General features: G+C 45.1%; 2 protein-coding genes across 7 annotated transcripts in view; one reads left to right on the top strand and one right to left on the bottom strand.

Moving 5' to 3' along the window:
- Positions 1 to 1689: 1689 nt before the first annotated feature.
- Positions 1690 to 9556, bottom strand: PAQR9 (progestin and adipoQ receptor family member 9). Its single transcript, XM_039556793.1, is given in 3 exon segments — positions 1690 to 8606; positions 8608 to 8810; positions 8813 to 9556. Coding segments are annotated over 3 exon segments (1215 nt in total). The 5' UTR covers positions 9204 to 9556; the 3' UTR covers positions 1690 to 7985.
- Positions 9557 to 9947: 391 nt separating this feature from the next.
- The window catches only part of LOC104693457 (U2 snRNP associated SURP domain containing), a 51626-nt gene continuing 39490 nt past the window's right edge, over positions 9948 to 22083 (top strand). For 4 of the 6 annotated variants that reach the window (XM_039556788.1, XM_039556789.1, XM_039556787.1 and 1 more), the window contains exon 1: positions 17390 to 17482. In XM_039556788.1, coding sequence (XP_039412722.1) covers positions 17438 to 17482 — 45 coding nt within the window. In that variant the 5' untranslated portion in view covers positions 17390 to 17437. Of the gene's footprint in view, positions 16767 to 17389; positions 17483 to 22083 lie in introns of those variants that run through there. The other 2 variants (XM_019289878.3, XM_019289879.2) reach the window with 1 other exon arrangement.

Raw genomic sequence — 22083 nt, 5'->3', positions numbered from 1 at the left:
AAAACAGACATTTTCTAGCAAACAGAGGATAATAATGAAAAGTATGCTTAACACCAAAAATGAAGGAAAACTATATTTTCATGTTTCATCAGTCAGGAGGGACATGAAAGGATTAGATCTTGGAGGCAGGAGAGACTCAAATTAGAAAAGTCTATAAAATTGCTTACTCTCCAAAGATTGTGTGACATGGTTGTTTTGCTTCAGTAAAGCATGCATCATGTACCCAAAGGCTGTGCTCCCTGGCAAGAGAAGTATTTCCAGCTCCCCACTAACAGAAGCATACTGCCACTCTTGATATCTGCCTTGTAGTAGAGGGTTTCTGATGCAGAAAGTGCATCTGTAGCGTCTGCCCCAAAGGCTCTCATCACTGCAACCAAGATTTAGCCTTAGCATTAATACTGATTTGCTCTACATTTTGACCAGCTTTTAATTTTTAATGAGTTTCATCTCCACTTGCAGATCCTGCTAACCTTACATGATCCTATGGTGAGAGAATAAAATCTGAAGGTAATTGTTGTGTGTCACATGTTCCTTTGCTCCTCCTCAAATACAGTCCTGACTTTTAGGGTCATTTGTCAGAGAAGTAATGTCATGGTAACAAAATGTAGATTGCCTTCAGATTTCCACTAGATTATCAGAATAACTATGGATCCACCACAGCTGAAGGCTGAGGTACTGACCTCAATAAACTACCTGTCCCAGCAGCTGTAACTTTTGTTGCCTACCATTCTGCTCAGTGTTTTGCCATCTTCACTGGCTTCATCAGTTTTGTCAGGTTTTCCTCCAGCATGTTCACACCCAGCAGTCAGATCCAGAGCTTACTGATAACATTATGAAAACCCTTAGGTGTTAACAGGGGGATGCAGTCTGGTGAAGCATTTGTTTATTTGCAGGATGTAGTCCGTTGAAGCATCTGCTTGCAAGAGGGCAATGGATGTTTTTGCTGGAATCATCAAATCCTTGAAGTCATTACCACATTTCAAAGAGTATGTACAAAGTCTGCAAGTAAGAATCTCAATAATTTTAGAACTTTTGAAGGAATTCTGCAGCCATCAACTAGAAGATCCTACAGTTTTCCATTGTGTTCAGTCTTCTAACAGTTTCAGGGGGTACCCGCAATTATGTTGGGATACATCCTGTCCTGCTGAATTTTGACAGAAAAGGCTTAAGGCAGATACTTCATGTAATTGCAGTTCACTGAGTGCTTTTTGGTGCCTGACTTGAACTGAAAACAGTATTTTGCCATCCTACTCTGCCAAATGGGAAACTTTACTTGATGCCAAATAGACCTCTTCATTTTGCAGTCAGTATTTTGCTGTGATTCTTGACACTGCTATTGCTACTAATTTAATGATTTTTCAGTGAGCACTGTAGACTGAACACTAATCTTCTTATACATATTAATGATCTTAATGCAACAGGGAGGGCTATCATTAATTAGCATAGATATTGGAGAACTAAAGTGGCAAAGAATGCTATTTTATTGCTTTAAACTATAAAAGACAGAATGGCAACGATACTTTTGCTAGTATAGTGTTTTCAGAAATACCAACACCCCTGTACAAGAATTGAAAGTTCTTGTACTCGTGCTAACATCATCTATGTTTGAAGATAACTACATTCAACACATTTCTGATCCTGCAGGTGTCACAGCAACTTACACTAAGAAATGAAAAAAACCTTCATAAATGCATTTCTGCAAAAATGAACTCAGAATCAACTTTATTTATAGATCACACCCTTTTTTTTGCTAAAAATGCATAGTCATTACATACACAGTAGTCAGCATCCAAAAGTGTAAAAAGTAAATTTTCAAACCCTCCCAGCAGAACCACACAAAATTCACACTTTTTGTTCATTGCATGCACAGCCCCTTAAACGTGATACCTCCTACTAAAGCGTGCTTGAACCTCTAGCAGGCAGAATTGACTTGCTATAAACTGTTTCTCTGTACTACTAACCCCCAGCTACAACCACAAATCCTAAGGCATTCCCATGAAATAGTGAAGCCCTACTTCAGAATCCTCCATGTTCTGAGTATGGCCCAGGAAGCAATTGCCCTGAAAGCAGAAGTCTGCTGGTGGTGTTTCCTTACAGGCAACTTCAAGCAAAAGCGTGCTTCCTCTAGTCATTAATTTATTACTGAATTCAGTGGAATGAAGCAGCATCTCTCTAAACAAGATGTGAAAATGATTTAACTTTATTCCACACCCAGCTCCAAGACACTAAATGTCTTGAATGGAGGTCTGTGTCTTTCAGTGCATGTGACCATCTTGCATCTCACCTGAGGAGAGAACAGTAAAGTCTCAGCTGTAACTTGGGTGTGGGTTATAGAGCCCTGACTCAGAGGTGTCTAACAGAAGCTAGGAATATACTTGGATATTGAGAGAATTTCTAAACATACAGGCTTTGACTAACAAACCACTCAAACCCTTTGATGTCTTCTTTTTTTTTTTCCCCTCGGCTACTGCTGCCAGTTAGAAAAACTCTTGAAAACATGGTCCTCTTCTCAGTGGTGCTTTTTATATCAGCCCTTCCAGTTGATGGGCAAAGTGGGTTAGCAGGATGATTATTCAGGGCTCCTTGGCAGAGTACATATATGTGGTCAAAAGATCCAAGTTCAGATTTCACTCACTCATAGGATTAACTCAATGTTTTTGGTTTTGGGGAACAGAAGGGGAAAAGAGAAAGTTGTTTGGTCAATATAGTTTTATATTCTCAAATGATTACGTATTTTTACTTAAAAGCTTCATTTATGTCAGGTCTTTTTACTCTGATAAGAAGCAGCTTGACATAGTTCAAAATTTCCAATGGCAACAGAGACATAATCATAGTCTTACAGACACTGATGGGAAATCCTGCTCCATTTTTTCATAGTAACTGGAATACAATCCATGGCTAAATGAACAAGGAGGCCCCATGTGAGTGTTAAAATGCTCCTTAATACAAGTTACCAGTGAGAATTTCTGAAGAACAGTATGTAAGTCATGTATGTCTTCTCTTTACTCCTGACCTGTAAGCATTTAGTCAGCCTGTTTAATACTGCCTAGGTTTTAACTGCCCCCCACTTGAAGCCAGTGGAAATTTTGCCATCAGCTCCAAAAGACACAGGATATGAACATCCTAGGAGTATGGCAATGACAAGGGTTTGTCCCAAGAGTTCATGATCTGGAAACGTTCATGTTCCTCTCCCTGTGAGATGAGGAAAAATATAACATTCTCTCTACTGGAGTTCAGTAATATTTCTTCTTAGCACCTGGGAGGGTCTTTGCATTTTTAAGTGCTTTACAAACATTTGCTAGTCTTCAGAGCAACCCTGCGAGGTAGGTAAGGTATATTCTCCCCATCTTACAGATGTGGAAACTGAGACACAAAGGGTCAAATTCAACCCTGGTACAATTCCAGTGTTTCACATGAATTAAAATTCATTCAAAATGGACACAGTTTAAACAACTTGCCCTAGATTACAGAACAGATAGTGGCAAAGCAAGGATAAGAACCCAGGAGTGCCCGACTCCTCAGCTTGTTACTGGCCACTTGGTCATTTTTACTCTCATAGGCAATGAAAAACAGTTTAATCTGGGCAACTACTACAGGTATGACTTGCTTCTGTAAGGCATGTAGATGGTAATCAACTGAGTTTAGTGCAATAATGCTCTATGAATGTGCTGCCTCAGAGAGTTTACTTGAATATGAAGTAAAACTTTCATACTGCCATTTTCTGCAGGTGCACTGCTGACAAAAAGCTCACAAAGTAGCTGGATTCAGCAAATAAATAATAAGCATAACACTTGGACAACTAAGCAGAACTATAATTTTAGCAAAAAAACCCCAACATATTTCTACTTTTAACTGCTAAATTTCTACAAGTGCAGCATGCAGATGAAACCTTTCCCTTTGTTTCCAGACTGTAGATTCCAGTCCTGCTAATAAAGCTGCTCAGAGCTTCATGGATATACTGGATAGTGACATTCAAATGAATACACTGCAGAAGAAATACTGTATCACCACAGAAAACAGGGTAATGATTACAGATCAGGTTTATCAATCCTACACGAAGGTGAGCTTGAAGCTGACAGGCTATTCAGAAGTGCCCAGAAGCCAGGCTTACTGAATATATGCCAGCATGTAGATTGCAGTTCTAGGCACGTGCTGAATGCAAGGCGGGGTGTCTGTGCCATCAACACTCTGGGAAGTGGCCCCAGCAACAGTCACTTCACATCAGCACAGGTGTGTCAGTCTGGGGGGCAGTGCTGGCCAAACACAGAAAGATACCCAGGCATTTCCAGGCCACCCCCCTGTGCTCCAGTCCCCACCTTGGCTCCCATCCCCATACTGATTCTACTGCAAAAGGCCTGAAAAGCCTTTTTGGTTTTAAACATGAGCTGTGGAGTCCACAGTGTAGACCTTATGGCAGGTTATAAAAACATTATGACAGGTACTTCTGCAAAAAAGTTAGTTTTCTAGGATTTCTTATGCATCTAGTCTGCAGGTTAGACCTCTTGTCTGAGCTCTGGACATGCTTACACATGTTCTTCAGTCATGTGCTTTCACACCAGAAAGTTATCCTGCACCCTTACAAGTCACACAAATGCTGACTCACTTCTATGTGAGCAAATTCAACCACTATAATTATAGATATCTTGTTCCAATTTTAATCTTTTTATCTCAGATTTGTTCTGTCCATCAGACACAGCAAATGGAACAATTATCTACATACACGTCCTTCACTGAATAAACACAGACACTCAGGTAACATTTCCCTAGATAGTCTCCATACTTACGGTACCTTTTTAATTTGTAACCACATTTTTTTAAACAAAAACCAGACAAACAAAAACCCATTAATTAGAACTCTTAAATTCTAATCACATCTCCTTGTAGCCATTCAATTTGGATTCAGCAGCCTGCTTACAGTGGCTCAGAGAGCAGTGCTTGCAACCAGCTTTTACAAATAATTCCGTGAGGTGCTCAGGCCCATACACGTGCCTCAACAATCTGCCAACAGAAACTTCTGAATGAAGCAATATTCTTAATATCAGAGCCAGGTACCGAATCTCCAGTGTGACTGGGGCTCACAGGCAACTCTTGTAACAGCAGCAAGATTCCAGTAAAATTGCAGCTGGTTGCAATCCAAACTTTATACTGTTATCTGTCGTTGAGATATATATAGATGACCCTGTGTGGCCTAACTCCAAATATCAAATGTATTTTTACAAGTTAGCAACAGCCATTTTTGACATTGCCTCTTGAGATGTCCTCTACACTGTGACTGACAAGCACAAACATAATTCATTATACAGTATGCTCTAAAAGCCTGGTCTTTACATTTGGCTTTTACTGTTGCTTGTTTCTGAGCTGTCTTCTAGTGCTGAGGTTTGCTGTCCCTGGCCTCTCTGATTTATTTTCTTAGTTTTTAATTGCTGGTTGGATGTGCTAGTGGCATCTCCCAGGCAAACCCTTTCTACATAATTAGTTTTGAAACTTGGATGAGTCATTGGGCCCTAACTACTATACCTCTATTATTTTAACTTGAATACAGCCCATCTCAAAGATTTTTGGCCTCTTTTTGCAGTTGTGGAAATTCATAGGATGTTGCAGGTCTTGATCCACTGGCTTTCTATTGTGAGTTTTCAGGGTTTTCACAACATTAAAGCACATTTCAAAGAATAACAGTATTGTGAACCAGCCTCCTCGCCCAGTGGTCCAGATCATTTTCTGCTTTGTTGGCAGCTGAAGAAAGCAATGCTATGCTTATGACAAAAGTTAATGAAAATACATAAAATTTAAAATACTTCATGTAGTTTCCATTTTCTTTTAATGCAGGTTGGCAAATGAAAACTGAACACAGCCACCCATAAAGGGCCATGCAGTTTTTTATGGCTCAACAATGATAACTCAAGAGGCCACAGTTTGGGAACTGCTATTTCAGATAATTCTAGTCAATCTCCTTGAAAGACCACATCTGACCCTTCCAGAAATGACAAAACAGCAGAACTGTGGCTGGCAAAGAGTACATATTTTTGTTAGGCCATTTTCATTGTTGACTGAGAATCTAAAAGATTCAAACCATTATACTTAAAATGGGTTGAGATAAAAGATAAAATTAAGTGAGTGTAATTTTCTTTTAGCTTATGCACTTCCATTGAGAAATTTTCACAAAGCTGGTACATTGGTACAGAGTATATCAGTTATTGGTTTCTGTGATGATGCTGACCTGTGTTAAGGATTTGACTTCATAATCCCTAGCTACAGTCCTTCCTATATTCCTATTTTAAACAAAGGGGACTTTGTCTTACAGAAGACTAGGACTGGACTCAAATGCCATGTCCATGAAAATGGGAAAGACCAAAGCAGAAATACACTTCAACAGTAGGAGCTGAGTAAACAGCTTCTAGACTATTGTGCAGTCTGACTCAAGGGTTTCCTAAGGAAGTACCACCCTTCTTTAGACAATGGTTTACATAAGTAGTTTCTCACCTGAACTTCAATTTGTAAGCCCCTTTTGTAGTATTATTGCACTTGCTCTGTCAGTCAAAATCAAAATGCATCTGCTTAAAATCTGCACATGGTTTACAAAAATGTATCTAGAGAGTGAATTCAATCTATACTTAGCTGTTTGTCATGTGACAAGGGTAATACCTGGGTTGCTCTGAAAAGATACTGCTTTGGAAAATACCTCCTAATTCTTGTCTTTGAACTCCCCCAGAGCTTCTGAAAGGGGACTTCAACACAGCCAGCTGCAGCCACAACTAATCAGAATAGGAAAAAGTGGGGAATGATGAAAAAGTGCCACATCCAGTACTTGTAGAGACAGATTTTAGGTCCTGAACTCAGATTCAGCAGTACCTTATTCTGCAACTAATTTTAGGATGGTAAATCTGACAGTGGTCTAATTAAAGAGCAGTAGAAACTAGTTCCATGCAGTTCTTGAAAAGATCCAGAATGAGATCTCATGCATCAGTTACTCTCTTTACATCCACAGAACTCCCACCGAGCTTGGCAGGGATTTATAGAAAGTCTGGCATCTGACTTTGACTCTAGAGGACTGATTTGGGGGTGATTTACCCGGGAAGATAAAGGGGCCCCTTAGCACTACAGATGCTCCTGACGTGCTGAGGGAAGAGCCATTCCATTATGCAGTGTCCTTCCTCTTCCCCCGCCCCCATTCCAAACTAGTTTGACCCCTTTCTGGTTCAGTTATTTTACATATCCTTCTATTTTATTTTAGTATCCGAGTGGCTACACCAACCACTCACTGTCTGTCTAATTAAAGTCTCTCCATCAACTGGTAATTGTGTAGTAATTCACAGCTGTTTTTCCTCTCGCTCTTAAATCTATTGTTCCCTGGCTGAAAAGGCTGCAAGACCTTAGAAACTATAGATAGCTATCGATTTGTTTGCATTTAAAATCCAGTATGTGGCTGCAAAGGCCTGTTACAATATCAGAGAGGAAGATAAGTGTCAGTGCATAATCTGCTAGGAAATTTCACATAGGAGTTGATTAAAATCTACGAATAATCATTGCACAAATGTCTTCAGGTGTATACATATATATACATATATGTAGCTAATAAATGTATAGCTATATATATATATATATATGTATATACAGAGCTAGATTAAACCTAATTGTTATGAAATAAGTAAGTGGCATTCACCATTCATGCATTCTTCCTAGTAGCAGAGCTAAATTATTTCAGCTTATACTCTAAGCAGCAACATACCAGTAAGCATTTGCTTGCTTCCCCTGGTAACCTAGTAGTTTAAACAGCACGAGCAGTTCTGCCATGGTAATTTTCTCCAGCAAACCTCCATGAAAGGGACCTGGCTCTTCCACAGGTGTGTTTTCCCCAGGTTTCACAGCTTCTCCAGGACATGGTGGGTCTGGTCTGAGGGTCACCAGTCTGAAGGTCATCGGCCCAAGGGTCTCCAGACCAAGGGTCACTGGCATGGTGCTCGCTGTCTCGAGAGTCATCGGCCTGGTCAGTCCTGCTTACAGAGGTCTGCTACGTTGAGGAACCTCCTGACGACCACAGCAAGGCAAACGGTCAGGAGCAGCATATACCCCACGGTGCCTAGGTAGGTGGGGACAGCCAGGGGTGCCTTGAGGAACTCAGCAAGCCCGTCCTCCACGTAGTGTACCTGGTCATAGATGCTGAGGAAGGTGAAGATGTGGAAAAGCTGGTGGCTGTGCCCCACGATGTCGAAGAGCCCCGGCTGGATCCGCTCGGGGATTTTGCTGACGTTGAAGAAGGCAGCCACCAGCAGCCAGAAGTAGCGGCGGTAGAAGTAGACGAAGAGCGTGGGGTTGCGTGCGCGGAGGTCGAAGAGGAGGCTCTCCAGCATGATGGGGCAGGCCATGCTGAGCGGCATGGCGAACACGAAGGTGCGCACGGCGAAGGGGTAGGCGCAGCACGCGGCGCGGCTGCGGCAACAGGCGGCCGTGCAGCCCACGGCCAGCGCCAGCGCCACGGGCAGCACGAGCACGCGGTAGGCCGCGATGGGCAGGCTGCAGTCCAGCTGCCAGCCCAGCCGCTGCTGCACGTAGCGGCTCATGGCGCCGGCGTCCAGCAGGCTCAGCCCTGGCAGCAAGTAGTAGGAGTAGGGCCACGGTGCTGGCGAAGCCATAGTAGCTGATGGAGGCGTAGTCCAGGTAGAAGAAGGTGGCACGGAGGCGCGGGGAGAGGCAGCTGAAGAGATGGGCCGTGCAGCTCATGGCGAAGGTGAGCAGCACCCCCGAGGCGTAGCACCAGAGGGGCAGCAGCGCCGGGTGGTGGAAGGGCAGGTCCCCGGCGCCTCGCAGCAGCAAAGCCGTCCGAAGCGGCTGAGGAAGAGCAGCAGTGGGATGAAGTGGGTCCAGAAGTTGAGGGTCTCGTTGGTGGGCTGCAGCACCGAGGCCAAGCACTCCTGCGCCGAGCAGTGCAGCCGCCGGTAGCCCGAGAGGATGAAGCACTCCACGAAGTCCTCGGGCACCTCGTCCCACCGCAGCAAGGCGGCAGGGCGAGGCGGTGGCGGCGGCGGCGCCGCCTCCTCCTTGTCCCCCTCGCCCGCCCGCATGCTGCTGCTGCCCCGGCCGCCCCGGGCCCGCCGCCTCTCCGCCGACCGGGCGAGGCAGAGCCGCTGCACCCGCAGCCGCCGGCGGAGGATCCGCGGTAGCTCTGCGCCTCTCCGCCTCGCCGCCGCCCCCGCAGCATCACTCATTGCAGCAGGGGCAGTGGCGGCACTGCCGCGGCTCCTCCCGCCCCGCCGCCCGGCATCGCGGTAACTGGAAACCGGTGCATCACCGCTCCCGAGGAGCGGGAAGAGACGCCCCGGGTCGGGTTTCCCGGGTGGGAGGCGCTGGACACCCGAGCCGCCGTTAATGATTGATGCGGCCGCAGCGGGGGGGCGGGCTCGTGAGAGCCCCCGCAGCGAGGCGTGCGGCCGGGCCGGACCCGCGGAACCCTTTCCCGGGCGCAGGGTCAGGCTGGCACTGGCATCGCTCGGTGCGGGGCCCTGCCCGCGGGGGCGTTCTGGTGTAAAAAGCACAAAGGGGGCACCGGGGCGCCCGCCCAGCCCCGAGCGCGGCTGTGTCCTCCCGTGCGGCAGGAGCCGGGCGGGAGCCCCGGGAAAAGGGAGATGACCCCGCGGGGCTGGGGGATCCCCGGCGGCGGGACAGACCAGGGAACTACCCCCAGGCAGGGGACAGGGTAGCAGGTGGGTGGCTGTCTGTCGTGTGTGCTTCGGTAAGGCCGCTGAGACCTGATTTCTTTGGTGACACTATCTCATGCAGTGAATACAAACGTTATTTTAGGCTAAACGTTCCCGGCCAGGCTGCACGGGGTGAGCGTCACTGACACACACGGCACCCACCTTATCTGCGCGCTCCGAGCGGGGCGGCGAGGAGGGAGACTCGGGAATGGGCTGGCAGGTGCTGCTGTGTGTTGATCCTTACACAAATCCTACACTTATTGTCGTTGCGGTTATGCAAGCACCACAGTTACATAATCAGAATATAAAAATACGGGGGAAAGCGCTGTACGGGTGTTACTGTTCCTTAAGGCGTCTGAAGGAAATAGAAGGTAAGTCACTAAATGCAGGTGCAAGTAGGAACTAGAGTAAGGGATTGCTCTTTGCTGCTTCGATGTGTTTTCTTTCTGTTTGTTTTCAGATGGTCTTAAACATCGAATAACTCTCGGTTTCCAAAAGTACGTTTTATATGGTGATATTCAGAGATACACACGTGGTCAAATGGTATAAACTGAGGTCAAGTGTAATTAGGACATCCTGGCCTAATTACAAATCTTCTATTTGATAGTGAATCATGACTATGTGAAAAATCTTCTGAAAAAGGAGGCAATCAGAAATAAGTTTTTTTAAGTTAGCAGAAAAAAGTCTCAAAAGTGTGTTGCTGGAAGTGATTTTCAATGCATTTTTCGTTCAAAAGTAGGGCAGACTGGTGACACTGCTTATAATCTTCATTAAAATTACACAGGAGACCTGCTAAGAAAATAAATATAACTGAACAGTGCAGAACATGAAAAGCCAACATGAGGAGCAAAATATTGAACAAAAGGCATTTTTCAGATAGCAGGCCCAATGTGCTCTGATATCCATGTGTTTTAGAGGGGGTGCCTGCTGGAGTGCAGGGACACATCAAGCGGACACGCCTTGGGGAGTGCTCTGCCTGCAGTGAGCCTCAGGAGTGAGTAGGGGCCCTGCTCCCCATGGGCTCTGCAGCATGGGATTTAGGGAGAGGAAAAGCTCTTGGGGATCGCTGGAAGCTGCTCAGTCTCTGGTAGAGGTCAGGCTTCTCATGGTGCTGCTCTCAGGTGCTGCTCATGAGGCCACTCAGAGGAAGAGACAGGCCAGATGCTGGACTGTTTGCTGCATCCCTGCAGATGCAAACGGTGGGGAGGGAGTTTCTTAGCTAGAGAATACCTGCCCCTGCCCTGCTCCCACCACACCACACATGCAGGCACTCCCAGTAGGGCTCTGGTGAACCTGTCTCCCAGTCCCTAAGTGGCACTGCTATTTTTGGTGGCATGCCCTATGGTAAAGGGCCAAAGTGACCATGATCTTCAGTCTCTCTCATCTGTGTTAGATAAGAAGGGGTGGTTGACTGAGAGCAATCAGGTTTTAGACCTGGGCTAAAGAGGCTCTTGGAAAGCCACCAGCAGCTGTTGCAACAGATGGTGTTTAGAGAACAACAGCATCCACTCCTGGCTGGGAATTGCTGGCCTTGCAGCAGCAGCAGGGCTCATTTGACACCTTCTGACTTTCCTGCAGTCTCCTGACGTTCAGGGATGTGGAAGGCTTTCAGCCCTCTTGCCTCAGGGAGTTCTGGGGTATGGCCTGGCTTCCTGGGAGAGACACCCGCTGGGTTTATGGCCCACTGTGGCAGCCCAGGCTGGGAGGAGCAGGCAGGGTTTGCTTGTGGTTCAAGATGGACAGTTCTGGTGGGCACTGGACTGTCTGGGTGTTGGTGGAGGCACACATTAATGCTTTAGCAGCTACATTTATGGAACTCATTGCTAATGATCTGAGTATTTTGCTTTTTTCCAAGGCAGACTCTTCTCAGGGAGAATGATCTCCGAGGACAGCCCGGGCTTTCATAAAGGCTACTGCATACATATTACATTGAGTTAAGTATTCTCCTCCCAAGCCAGCTGTGGGATAGTGTGCAGGGAACCTTACAATTTGAAGCACTTACAACCTCAAAATAGCCTCTTATTCATATCTAGTCCATCAAGCTTAGTATTACATGACTATTATGTGGTAAGCCAGGGAGAATCAGGACATCTGGAGGTCACAGAGAGGAGTCCATGTAATGTAGTGCATGAAGAAGCCTCTGCATTTCTCTAACCAAAGTTTATATTTAGAAGGGCATGGTCAGCATATACCAGGGTTTCTCTTAGCGTGTGTAGAATTTTCTGCAGGCTTTCTCTCCAAATAACCTTTTAGAAGACTGTTAAAAGACTGATGAAGGTACTGCCTAATGAGGTAAGTAATGGAAGATAATGTTAATCAGTGCTGGATGAAGACCCAAAGGAAAAGATGTGATGAAATACCAAATGTGAATTTGTTTCTACATTATACTTCTGTTTCATTCTACACTGAAGTCCTTTCTGAGGTGTTATTTTGTCTGGAATATCAAAAGCCATAAAAAATATTCTAAATGACTTTAACCCTACCCAGTAAAATTATGCCTTTTGGTTAGGGGGAAAAAAAAAGCTAAATGCATGCTTTGCTTTCAACATACTCAGCACACTGGGGAAGAGGTTGTACTTGGCCCTCCTATTATATATAGCTGTTTTGTATAAGTAAAAAAACTAACTTAAAAAACTTTAAAAAGAGAGGAAGTCCTAATGGGAATAAGCAGTGGTGGTGTTTGGAAGATTTAAGATACTTTTGAAGAGAAACCTTTAGCCTCACCCAATTCAACTCACTCACACTGGCAAATACCAGCCTTACGAGCTCTTGCTTGACATAATCCTCTACCGTACAACTCTGCCTGTATAATTTCTTTTTTCTTTTTAAATCTTCACTTCTAAAACAGATTTTGATTATTTCTTTCTCAGTAAGAAGTTTTATCTAAGTAAAAACACTTACTTTCCTCTAGATTTTTCTCCTTCACTGAAATCTTTGTAGTAAATCCGACTCTGTTGTGACATCTTCCATCGAATCTCACTGGACAAGAGAGAGGATACAATTTGGCTCCATTTAAGAAGAGTAGCTACTAAAGAAAGAGAAGCTTTAGCCTCATCTGACTTTATTTGCTGTACCTCATGGTTGCAGTTTCTCTGGGAGAACATCTGAAGAGATACACAGACATACAAAAATGCTCCTTTTGTTCTGTGGGGTTTTTTTATCCTTTCTTGAATGTGTATCAATCTCTTGCAAATAATGGCTTGATGGGTAACTTTTTACTGCAGTGATTACAATACTTTGTAATAATTGAGTAGGCACAGTACTTTGATCTAATACTGAAGAGATTAACCTGTCTTTGGAGAATCCACTCCACCATCTTTTAAAAACTGGATAAACAGGAATCCTTGGGTCACTTTCTTCTTCTTGAGTAACTAATTAGGGTCACTTACACTTTATAAACCTAATTCTTTAATGGATAAAGAAAAGTGGAAGTGATACCTATATTTTAAAGCCTCACCTGGAGGAGAGAAAAGGTAGATGTTGTTAAAGGGAATAACAGTAACCAACACCATCATGGTTGCACAGCAATGTTCATTTTAATGTCTCGGTGACCAGGAGCTTCTAATTTTCTGCCCTCTTTACCTTGAAGTTGAATATCTTCAGGTTTGTACCCTTTATGCTTTAAAAACCAGCAATAAAACCCATCTGAAAAGAACCTAAACACAGCAAACTGGGAAAAATACTTCACATTTTAAGAAAATTTCTCTGAAAGTTTGGTTGTTGTCTTTTGAAAGTTCCTGGTTTTGAAAGATTTGAGGTAAAACTTGTCTTTTTATTGACAGCAGCAAATCTGAATGTAAGTATTGCAGTGAAATTAGTTTCACCATGATGAAGAATAACATATTGGATGGATGCCTATTTCATGTTTTCCATGGTCAAAATCCACCACTGTCCCAGTTCCAGGGGCTCATGGTAAGAGCAAAGTACAACTTATCCTTTGCAAGGGTTGCAGGACTGAACCCTCCCTTACAAAGTGCATGACTTAGAAATTGTTTTGTTTGTATGTGCTGAGTGGGAGTGTTTTGCAGAGCACAAATTGCTACTTGCTGTTACTAACCTGACAGGAGGGACTCTGAGTATGGCAAAGGAATGATTGGCATTGCACTCATCTTGGACTTCCATGCTTTCAAACAGCTGATAGATGTGCACATCTGGATTCCAGTCACATAAGCTAATTCTCTCTGACAAGAAGCTGCAGGAGAACTTTTGGAATTAAGCCTTCATTTGATACTTGCACTAATGCCTGGAAACTACACTGCAAATTACTGACCCTTCTCAGCCACACAGTGCAAGTCAGGTGTTGCCCCTGTGACTGGTTTGTATAATGTGCCTCACTGCTTGAGGAATCCCAGGGGGAGAAAAAACCCAGGTTCCCTGGTAAGACGTGTCCCAGGAGAGCAGTGGGGTCCTGGAAGGGAAAGCAGCTGCTGAATGGCAGAACAGGACTCACAAGTGAGGGAAGGTAAAGCACCGGCACTGAGAGATGGAGTAACACAGAAATGGCTCCTGCCAGGAGACAGACAGCAGTCAGAGCACTGGCAGCAAGTCCAGACTGCTGGGAACCTGAGAGCCAAATTTCCCTCTCCCAGACAGCCCCTCTGGCTCTTTTCCGTTATTCTGGTGGCCCCTGCTAAAGCATCTCAATGCTCTCTGTGCTCCAGCTGTGCGTGCTGCCCACCTCTCGGCTCGGCGCTGCGCCTCCAGAGCTCCCTAGCAACCCGCGAGTGCACGGGGGAGCTGCAGCTGCCTATTTTGAGAATCCTAGCTGGCGGTTTTCAGTGTCAGGAATCGGAAGAGATGGAGGGTGGAATAAGGGAAGAAGCTGTAAGACTACCCTGAAGGACTGGGGAACACACACACAGCCGGTGGCTTTAGTGATCCATGAGCCACTTTGTGAAACTAACAGGAAAGTATGAAACTACTGACTTACAAACCTGTACACCCAGCAGCTACACTTCTGTCCTACTCATAATCTGCCTGCCCCATGTCCTCAAACATGCTTCCTTTGCCACAGTGTAGGAAACTTCCACAGCACCCTAAATCCTCCCTCTCCCATTCCCTCACACCCACCTTTGCAAAAGAATTGCAGCAGTTCTGTGCTCTGGCCTGGAGTGAGAGCAGTAGAGATCTTTTGTCTGAAAGTTGGGAAAAAACCAGCCAGAAAGACAAGTGTAACACACTGCAGCATGTGGTTTACTTAATGTAGCTTAGTGTTAATTATTTATGATAATTCATGGTTTTCCCAAGTATATTGCCTAATGATACTTGTCATTGTAACAACAGTTAATAAACAATCCCCAGGTCTGCAGGCAACCAGACCAACTGCATTATAATGAAAAATGTCTACAATTTACTTTTAAATATTATTATCAGTAGCCTACACTTTCCAGCATTAATTCTCCTTGGATTTCTGCATGTCACTGCTTCCTTTCCTTCCTGCTCTCCTTCCTGTCCTTGCTCTCCCATTAAGCCCAAAACAGTGACATGTGTTCTCATTCACTAACTGTACACGAGTGCTACTGTACTATTGCAATGTGTTATAAATAGCACAGATTGAGGAATACAGTTCATTCTGAAAAACTATCTTTAGAGATGACCTTTGCAACTCTAACTATATCTTTCCTGTTTTTCACAGCATGTTCTGGATTGTGATGTTCTTCATTTGGTGCAGTTTATTAATTACAAAAGAGCTTAGAGGCTAAGCAGTAAACAGAGGATTTGAACAATGAGGTGGATAATTAAAAAGGATTAATGAGGTGGATAAAATAAAGGGATTGAGGCCAAATGGAGCACAAATTTTCTAAACATTATTGGCCCCAAAACTCTATCATCCAAGGGCATGTTCCTCTTTCCAGCTAGATGTCTGTTTTTTATCCAGAAGTGTCAGTCATTCTTTCATGACAGGTTTATTAATACAGTCCCAGGAGAGTTGAGCATCATCTAGTGTCTTCTCCTGTGGCCCTAAATGCCTTTTCTAGCCAGTACAAGTTCCCCAGCCGGTTTGCTTTTGACTCATTGCTGCACCCGTTTGCACTACTATGTTAAAATCCACCCCAAAAGCAGGTCACAGATGATACTTATCCTATGTCTCTGCAACCTAGTGAAATGGTTCTCAAGTAAACAGGGAGAAAGATAGGGAAGAGAAGGGCTTGGCTTGGATTCTGAAGCAGTAAATCCTGCTTAATCCATCCCTAAAGCTGCTTGGCCAACGCCACCCCTTCATGTGGAAGGGTTCCTCTGTGGGAAACTTTGGGGCTCAAAATATCCTAAAAAGACTGGTAGAATTGTGCCTGTCAATGCGTTTTTTCAAGGGTTTTCTTTCCCCCTCCTTTCTTCCAAGCCTCAGTGATTCCGCCTCAAATTTGTCCAAGGGAGCCGTACAGGCTCCTCCAGGGTGGAGGTGCGACCCAGCACCGTGCCAGCCGTGGGAACAGCACGCGCTTATCGCCGTCATTGCTGAGGTGTACTAGATACACGTCCACTCTCTCTGGAGCCTCAGCTGCCACTCCGTTACCAGAATATTCCACGTTATTTTGCGGAGGGCGGCAGGAGGGTCCAACTGCCGGAGAAACGCGAGTTGCCGCGTGGCCCGTCTCCCCGCCTCGCCTTTGCCGCAGCAGCACCGCCTGGGGATCGTAATTTTGTATTTTGCCATTTTTCGTGTAATTTCGGGTGGAGTGGCGTTACGTGGCACGGGCGGTCTCAGGCGGGTACGCGCCGCGGGCCGTGCCTGCCCCCTGTCGGCGCCTGCGCGTCTCGCCGGGCTGCTGCGCAGCTGAAGGGATCGGAAATCCTGGTAGCTCTTCCTTTTGCCCGCCCTGCTGTTCTTGCACATTGAGTAGCGTCCTCCGCCTTTGAGGGAGATTTCCCGGCCGTTCTCCAGCCCGCCGTGGGCGCTCGCTCCCGTGCCGCTGTGCCGTCCCCGGCCTGACCGCCAGCTCGGTGCTGGTGACACGCGGTGACAGCTGCCATGGAAGCGCTCGCAGCTGAGCCCTCACCCTGACACAGCTGCGGGCAGAGCAGCAGCTCTCACCAGACCATGTCCCTGCACAGCTGGACGCACATCTGCAGCCGGTGAGAGTTTTGCCCTCCTTTATAAACTTTCAGCACTCTGTAGTTGCCTCTGCCCTTCTCACCCTTCTCAGCCTCTCCTTTTGCTTTTTTTTTTTTTTTCCCCCTCTTCTGGAACCTTCATTCTCCGCTGCCCCAAGTGGTTGTTAGCACAGGCCCTGCTCCCTCCTGCCGCTCACAGGGCAGTGGGAGTCGGCAGGTGGTGGATTAAAGTTTTTATTAATTTCTGTGTATCTTCGTGTCTTTTCCTTAAGTATTGTTTCAGCCCCTGCATACTCCACTCTGAAAATACATGAAAGCATGGGAATGCAAGACTCATGATAAATGTGACCGCTGGTTGTAATCCCCAGTTAAACAGTGTTCAGTAAAGTTGCAGTTGTAGTGTGATATCAAACCCAGTAACGGAGGATTTGCTGTGCTAGCCTCGTCACTATTTATTCAAGGACTTTGCTCACTTAGATGTAAGGTTTCACGTTGTTCCAAACGGTATCCTTTCCATTTCACATTGTTACATGTCCAGGGCAAGCGCTGCTTCCGGATAGTGCGGCCCTGCCGCGCCGGGGGGGTGGGGGCCATCGGCGGCTCGGCTATCGGCTTCGCGCCCTCCGCTCGCGGGCTCGGTGGGATCGGCGCTCGCTTGGCCGCCGCCGGGGCTGGGCGAAGGGAGAGGCAAGATGGCGGACAAAGCGCCCGGCGGCTCGCAGAAACCCGCCGGGAAGGTGAGGCCGCTCCGCCCTGGGGCACGGTCCGCGGATCGCTCCGTTCGGCTCGGGAAGCGTGGCCAGTGGCCCACTCCATTCCGCTCGGGGACCACGGCCTGCGGCCCCCTGCCGCGGCGGCGGGGCCCGGTAGCGGCGGGGCGGCGAGGCGCGGGCGGCGCGGCCTGCTCCTGCTCTGAGCCCGGGGTGACCGCGGGCCCCGGGACGGGGTGGGAGGCGGGAAGGGGGCTCGGAGTCCCGCGCCTGTTGCGGGGCACCTCGCTCCCCGAGACCGCCCCGGGCACGTCTCTGTTCCCGTGGTGTCCCCGTGCCCCGGTGGAGGAAGGCGCGGGGCCCGGCGGAGGCGCTGTGCCGGCCCGCGAGTCCCTGGGTTGGGGTGCTAGCCCCGGGCTGTTCCGTAATGACCGAGCCCCAGCCGTGTCCACCGACGGGTTCCATTTCACTGCTCTCTCCCCACCACCCCCGGCTCCCCGGTGGGCTGAAGCCCGCGCAGGGTTAGTTTCCAACTTGCGAGTGCGAAGGAAAACGGCGAATTGAGATGGCGTGGGTTCTTTTGAATTGCGATGAAGTTACAAGTTTCGTAGAATTGCCGTGGCGTTCCCCGCGCTTTTCACTGTGCCCGCTCTACTTCCTGTAGCTCTTGCTGGGTAGATTTCCAGCCCAGGAGCACAGGTAGTGCAGCAGTTCTGGCAGACTTGGCCCAGACCTGTGCTCTGAAACCAGCGGGTGGTCACAGCCCAGAGCTGCCTGCGCTCGCAGCATCCCTCCTGCTGGGAGGGTAGAAGGCAAGATATTTTGGGGATGCACTGGCAGCCGATGGTTTGAGGATTACTCCCTTTCATTCACTTTCGTTTCAGGTTTTAGGTCAGAACTATATAAATCCTCCAGGTTTTGATGCGTGAGTGTGTAAATCATTCAAGGTGGAAGCCGTGTTTCGGCTCAGGAACTTCCAGTGCTATAAATGAATAATTTTTGCCCATCTTTTTATTAAGCAAAGCCAGGATTATTTAAAATTTTTTATATTTTATTTTGCTGCTAAGAAACTGTAGTTATCAATGTAGTTGATAATGAAATGTAGTTACTTAAAGTCTTTGCATGTTTACTCAGTTATTAGAGTAGGAGAGTTTTATTTTTGTTTCCCTTTTATGATCTGTTCCAAATATTGCCAAGAAACGTTTTTTTTATCTTGCTTTTGGCTTGGAATGGCAAATAAGAGCTGAACATAAAACCTGAGTAGTAAAATAGGTCTTAATTTGTGGGCAGTGCCTTTCAGGGAATAAGACATTTTGGGATTTCAAATACAATTAGAAATAGAATAATTAATTATTGATTAATGCAGCTGATAACATGGTTCAGAAAACCAACCCAGATTTGATTCCTTTCTTTTCACAGTTACATTATAGACTATTTTTGTTTTGTAATTTACTGTTTCTGTACTGATGATACTCTTTTTTTTAATATACAGTAATAATTAATTTATGGGAATTGTTTTCTGTCCTGGATGTCAGTTCTGCAGAAGTATGTGCAGATACTTAACTCTTCACACTCCCTCATCCATCCTATGGAAATCAGTAGGACAGCTAGGGAATGTAAAGTCAGATGTGTGTTTATCTGTGAGGGCCTGTTAAGAAGGTCCTGTACCTGCGTTGCCATCACCTTGCACCTGTACCACCTTGCACTTCCTCTTCATCCCTTAGTTTCCCACTCCTCCAGACATCCATGCTGTGTTCCACCACTATTTTTCTCATGCTTTACATTCTAGATCTTGCTTGTTTCTTCTTGTCAATATTATTTTATGTGCCAGAGAAAGTGGGATAGTACATACTTGGATCCATGAGAATGTTTCTGTTGAAAAGTGAAATAAAATAAGGCATGCCTATCTCTTGGGATTTATTTCCAAAAAAGTAAACTTGGGAAATCTTGAGGGGCTGAACAGTGTATGGTACCTTTGGTACCTTTTGTTTTGTTATTCTATGAATGCTTGTGATATGTTAAAACATAGAGATACTTTTCAGATGTCTGCAGAAAGAAATGGTACTGAAATTAGTAATATGTTTCTTGTTTTAATTAGTTTATTCACACAGGGATTAAATTGTGTCTTTTTAGTTGAGCCTGTATGAAAATGTTTATGGTTTAACAATTGAGCAGATAATCATTTTGCTCAATTTCTTGAAGTAATTATTTATTGGACATTTTGATTATTTCAAAGCATTTTAGTATTCATTTACTTACATAATTAAAATTGAAGTTGTAGGCATCTTCTGGTGCATTGTATTTGCAAGCTATATTTGTTTTGCAGGTAGAATTATTTTTATATCTTGTAGACTCCATAGGATATGTTTCAGTGGCAATTCCAAGATGTGCCTTTGCTGGCTTCTAGATACCTGCTGGGAAGACACAGTAACCTTTTATTTTCTGTGCTCTGTGAAGAACTGTGACCTAGTGCCTGAAATAAAATGGTTTCTTCCCTTCAGAATGGTTGGTGTTTTTTTCTTCAGTCTCAGTGTCCAAGTACTGAATTTGACCCACTTATTTCGATTATATATATATTTATACTGTAAAATCAGATCTTTTCAGCTAGGCATTATCTGTTTGATGCACTGATTGGAAAGCGCTGCTGGAGATGGTACAGGTTCAGGGAGCCCTCCGTGCCTGCATTGCTGTGGTGGCAGCTGCTTTGTGTGATACTGGCAGCTGCTAAATAACTTTGAGAGTCTCCCATGTGAAATGTGTTGCAAAAGCGTTAGCTATTCCTTTGGCACTTTGAGATTAGAATAGCAAGATTTGTGCTTGAGATTTCCAGAAATCCAAGTAGGAAAGAAGGATAATTAAAGAAAATAGAGATTGCTGAAGACTGCACAGGACATCGGCATAGGACATGATTCTGAAATGACAGATAGAGATGTTCACTTATTATCTTTACGTAATGAAATTTTAGCTGCTCAGTGGCTCTTCCATTTTGTTATTGTATCTTCTGAGAATAGTGAGTGTCTGGCATGGCCACTGCTGTTACATAGACTGCTGTTCAGATTGTGTACCATAATGCAGAAGAAATAATCCACTTGGACCAAGCTGTACTTTTCCTTTTTTCATTCCAAAAGCTGTACCTGTTCATCTGAGTTTAAGGTTCTAATCTGGAGAAAGCCGCTGTCTATTTAGTGTCTGCAAGTTATGACTACTCACATAGGGACTAGTAGTAATCTGCATTATTCCAGCAACTGTAAAGACTAAATACATTAGCCATAACATAATTTGCAGGTGTTTTCAAGCACTTGCTTTCTAGAGAGAAAGGAAGAATAAAAAGGATAAGGCAAGCTGGAAACCTCTTTTTGCTGGCTTTTGACATCTTAATTTATTATGTGTTCCCGTTTGTTTTTCCTTGCTGTTAGTGTTGACATAAACCAGTGCTAGCCTTAACTATTTCCCTACCAAACACTGTCCTCTTTGGTTGATTTGGCATGATTTGGGCAACAGGGTGATGCTATGAGTTGGGAAATAGTTTGGCTGAACCTCCCCATGTCTCCCTTTCGTGGGTGATCAGGTAGATCAGGAACACCACTGTAGTTTAGCATGAGCAGCTGCTCAGTATGGGGGCAGGATCAATGGAAGGTGTTGAAACAGGGCAGGAGTGTCTTTCATCAGAGTTTCTTTTAAACATTTCACTCTGAAGCTATTGGTTCTTTCAAGGACAGGGCTTTCATTTATGTTTTAAGTTGTAGCCATTACAGTTGGAAAAATACCGTTCACCATTTAGAAGGCCACAGATTGTCTCCTGGGTTTTATTGGCAGCTTTTGTGTTTTTGTTGCTGTTTGTTGTTTCACTAAATGACATCAGTATTAATTAAAATATTTATTGCATACTATTATATATATATTATTGTATACTGTATATATATTATTGTATACTGAATTGTAAAATATAGCATATTTTAAATACTTGTGAAATAACATGATCATGCCAGTTTTACAAAGAGATTTTTAAGTCTGGAGAAACCATGAAGAGCCGGATTTGTGGCCATGTGAACTGTGGGCAGGAAGGAAGATTTTGAGGAGCCGTTCTCTTTTGTTTTGCTTGGAAGCTTCCATGAAGCTGCCAGAAATGTAAACATCAGAATCTCAGAGATGACTTTGCTTTGGCATTTTCATGGAAGTTTGTCATAAATCTCATTTGTATGGTCCTTTGAAGTTTTGTTTTTTTTTCTCTTGGAGGTTGAATGAAGTTGGCTGGACTCAGTAGTGAAGCTTTGGGTGACCTGCCCTCCAGGACTGAGATTTGACAGGGCTGTATTTTACTGCAGGCTGCTGAAATGGCACTTCAGCTGTGCTGGCACATGCTTTGAGAAATGTGCAGAGTGAAAGTGATGGAAAAAGTGATCCAGCTGTAAAATAGTCTGGTTGAGGAAAAAGAAAATAAAGGTAGTTTTCAGGCAGAGTGGTAAATGCAATGAATTGGGAGTAAGAAGGCATCTGTCAGATGTTTATGCTGGCAGTGGCTGAAAGATGGATTCACTGCATTTTTTCTGTCGGCATTTTGAACACGAGGGAGCTGTCCTCACATCTCATCACGTGTAGGGCAGAGCTTTGTGTGTCTTTCTTTCAGC

This window comes from Corvus cornix, chromosome 9 (assembly GCF_000738735.6).
Source record: "Corvus cornix cornix isolate S_Up_H32 chromosome 9, ASM73873v5, whole genome shotgun sequence".
Classification (NCBI taxonomy): Eukaryota; Metazoa; Chordata; class Aves; order Passeriformes; family Corvidae; genus Corvus; species Corvus cornix.
Note: the sequence above shows the minus strand (reverse complement) of the source record. Positions and strands in the feature narration are given on the sequence as shown.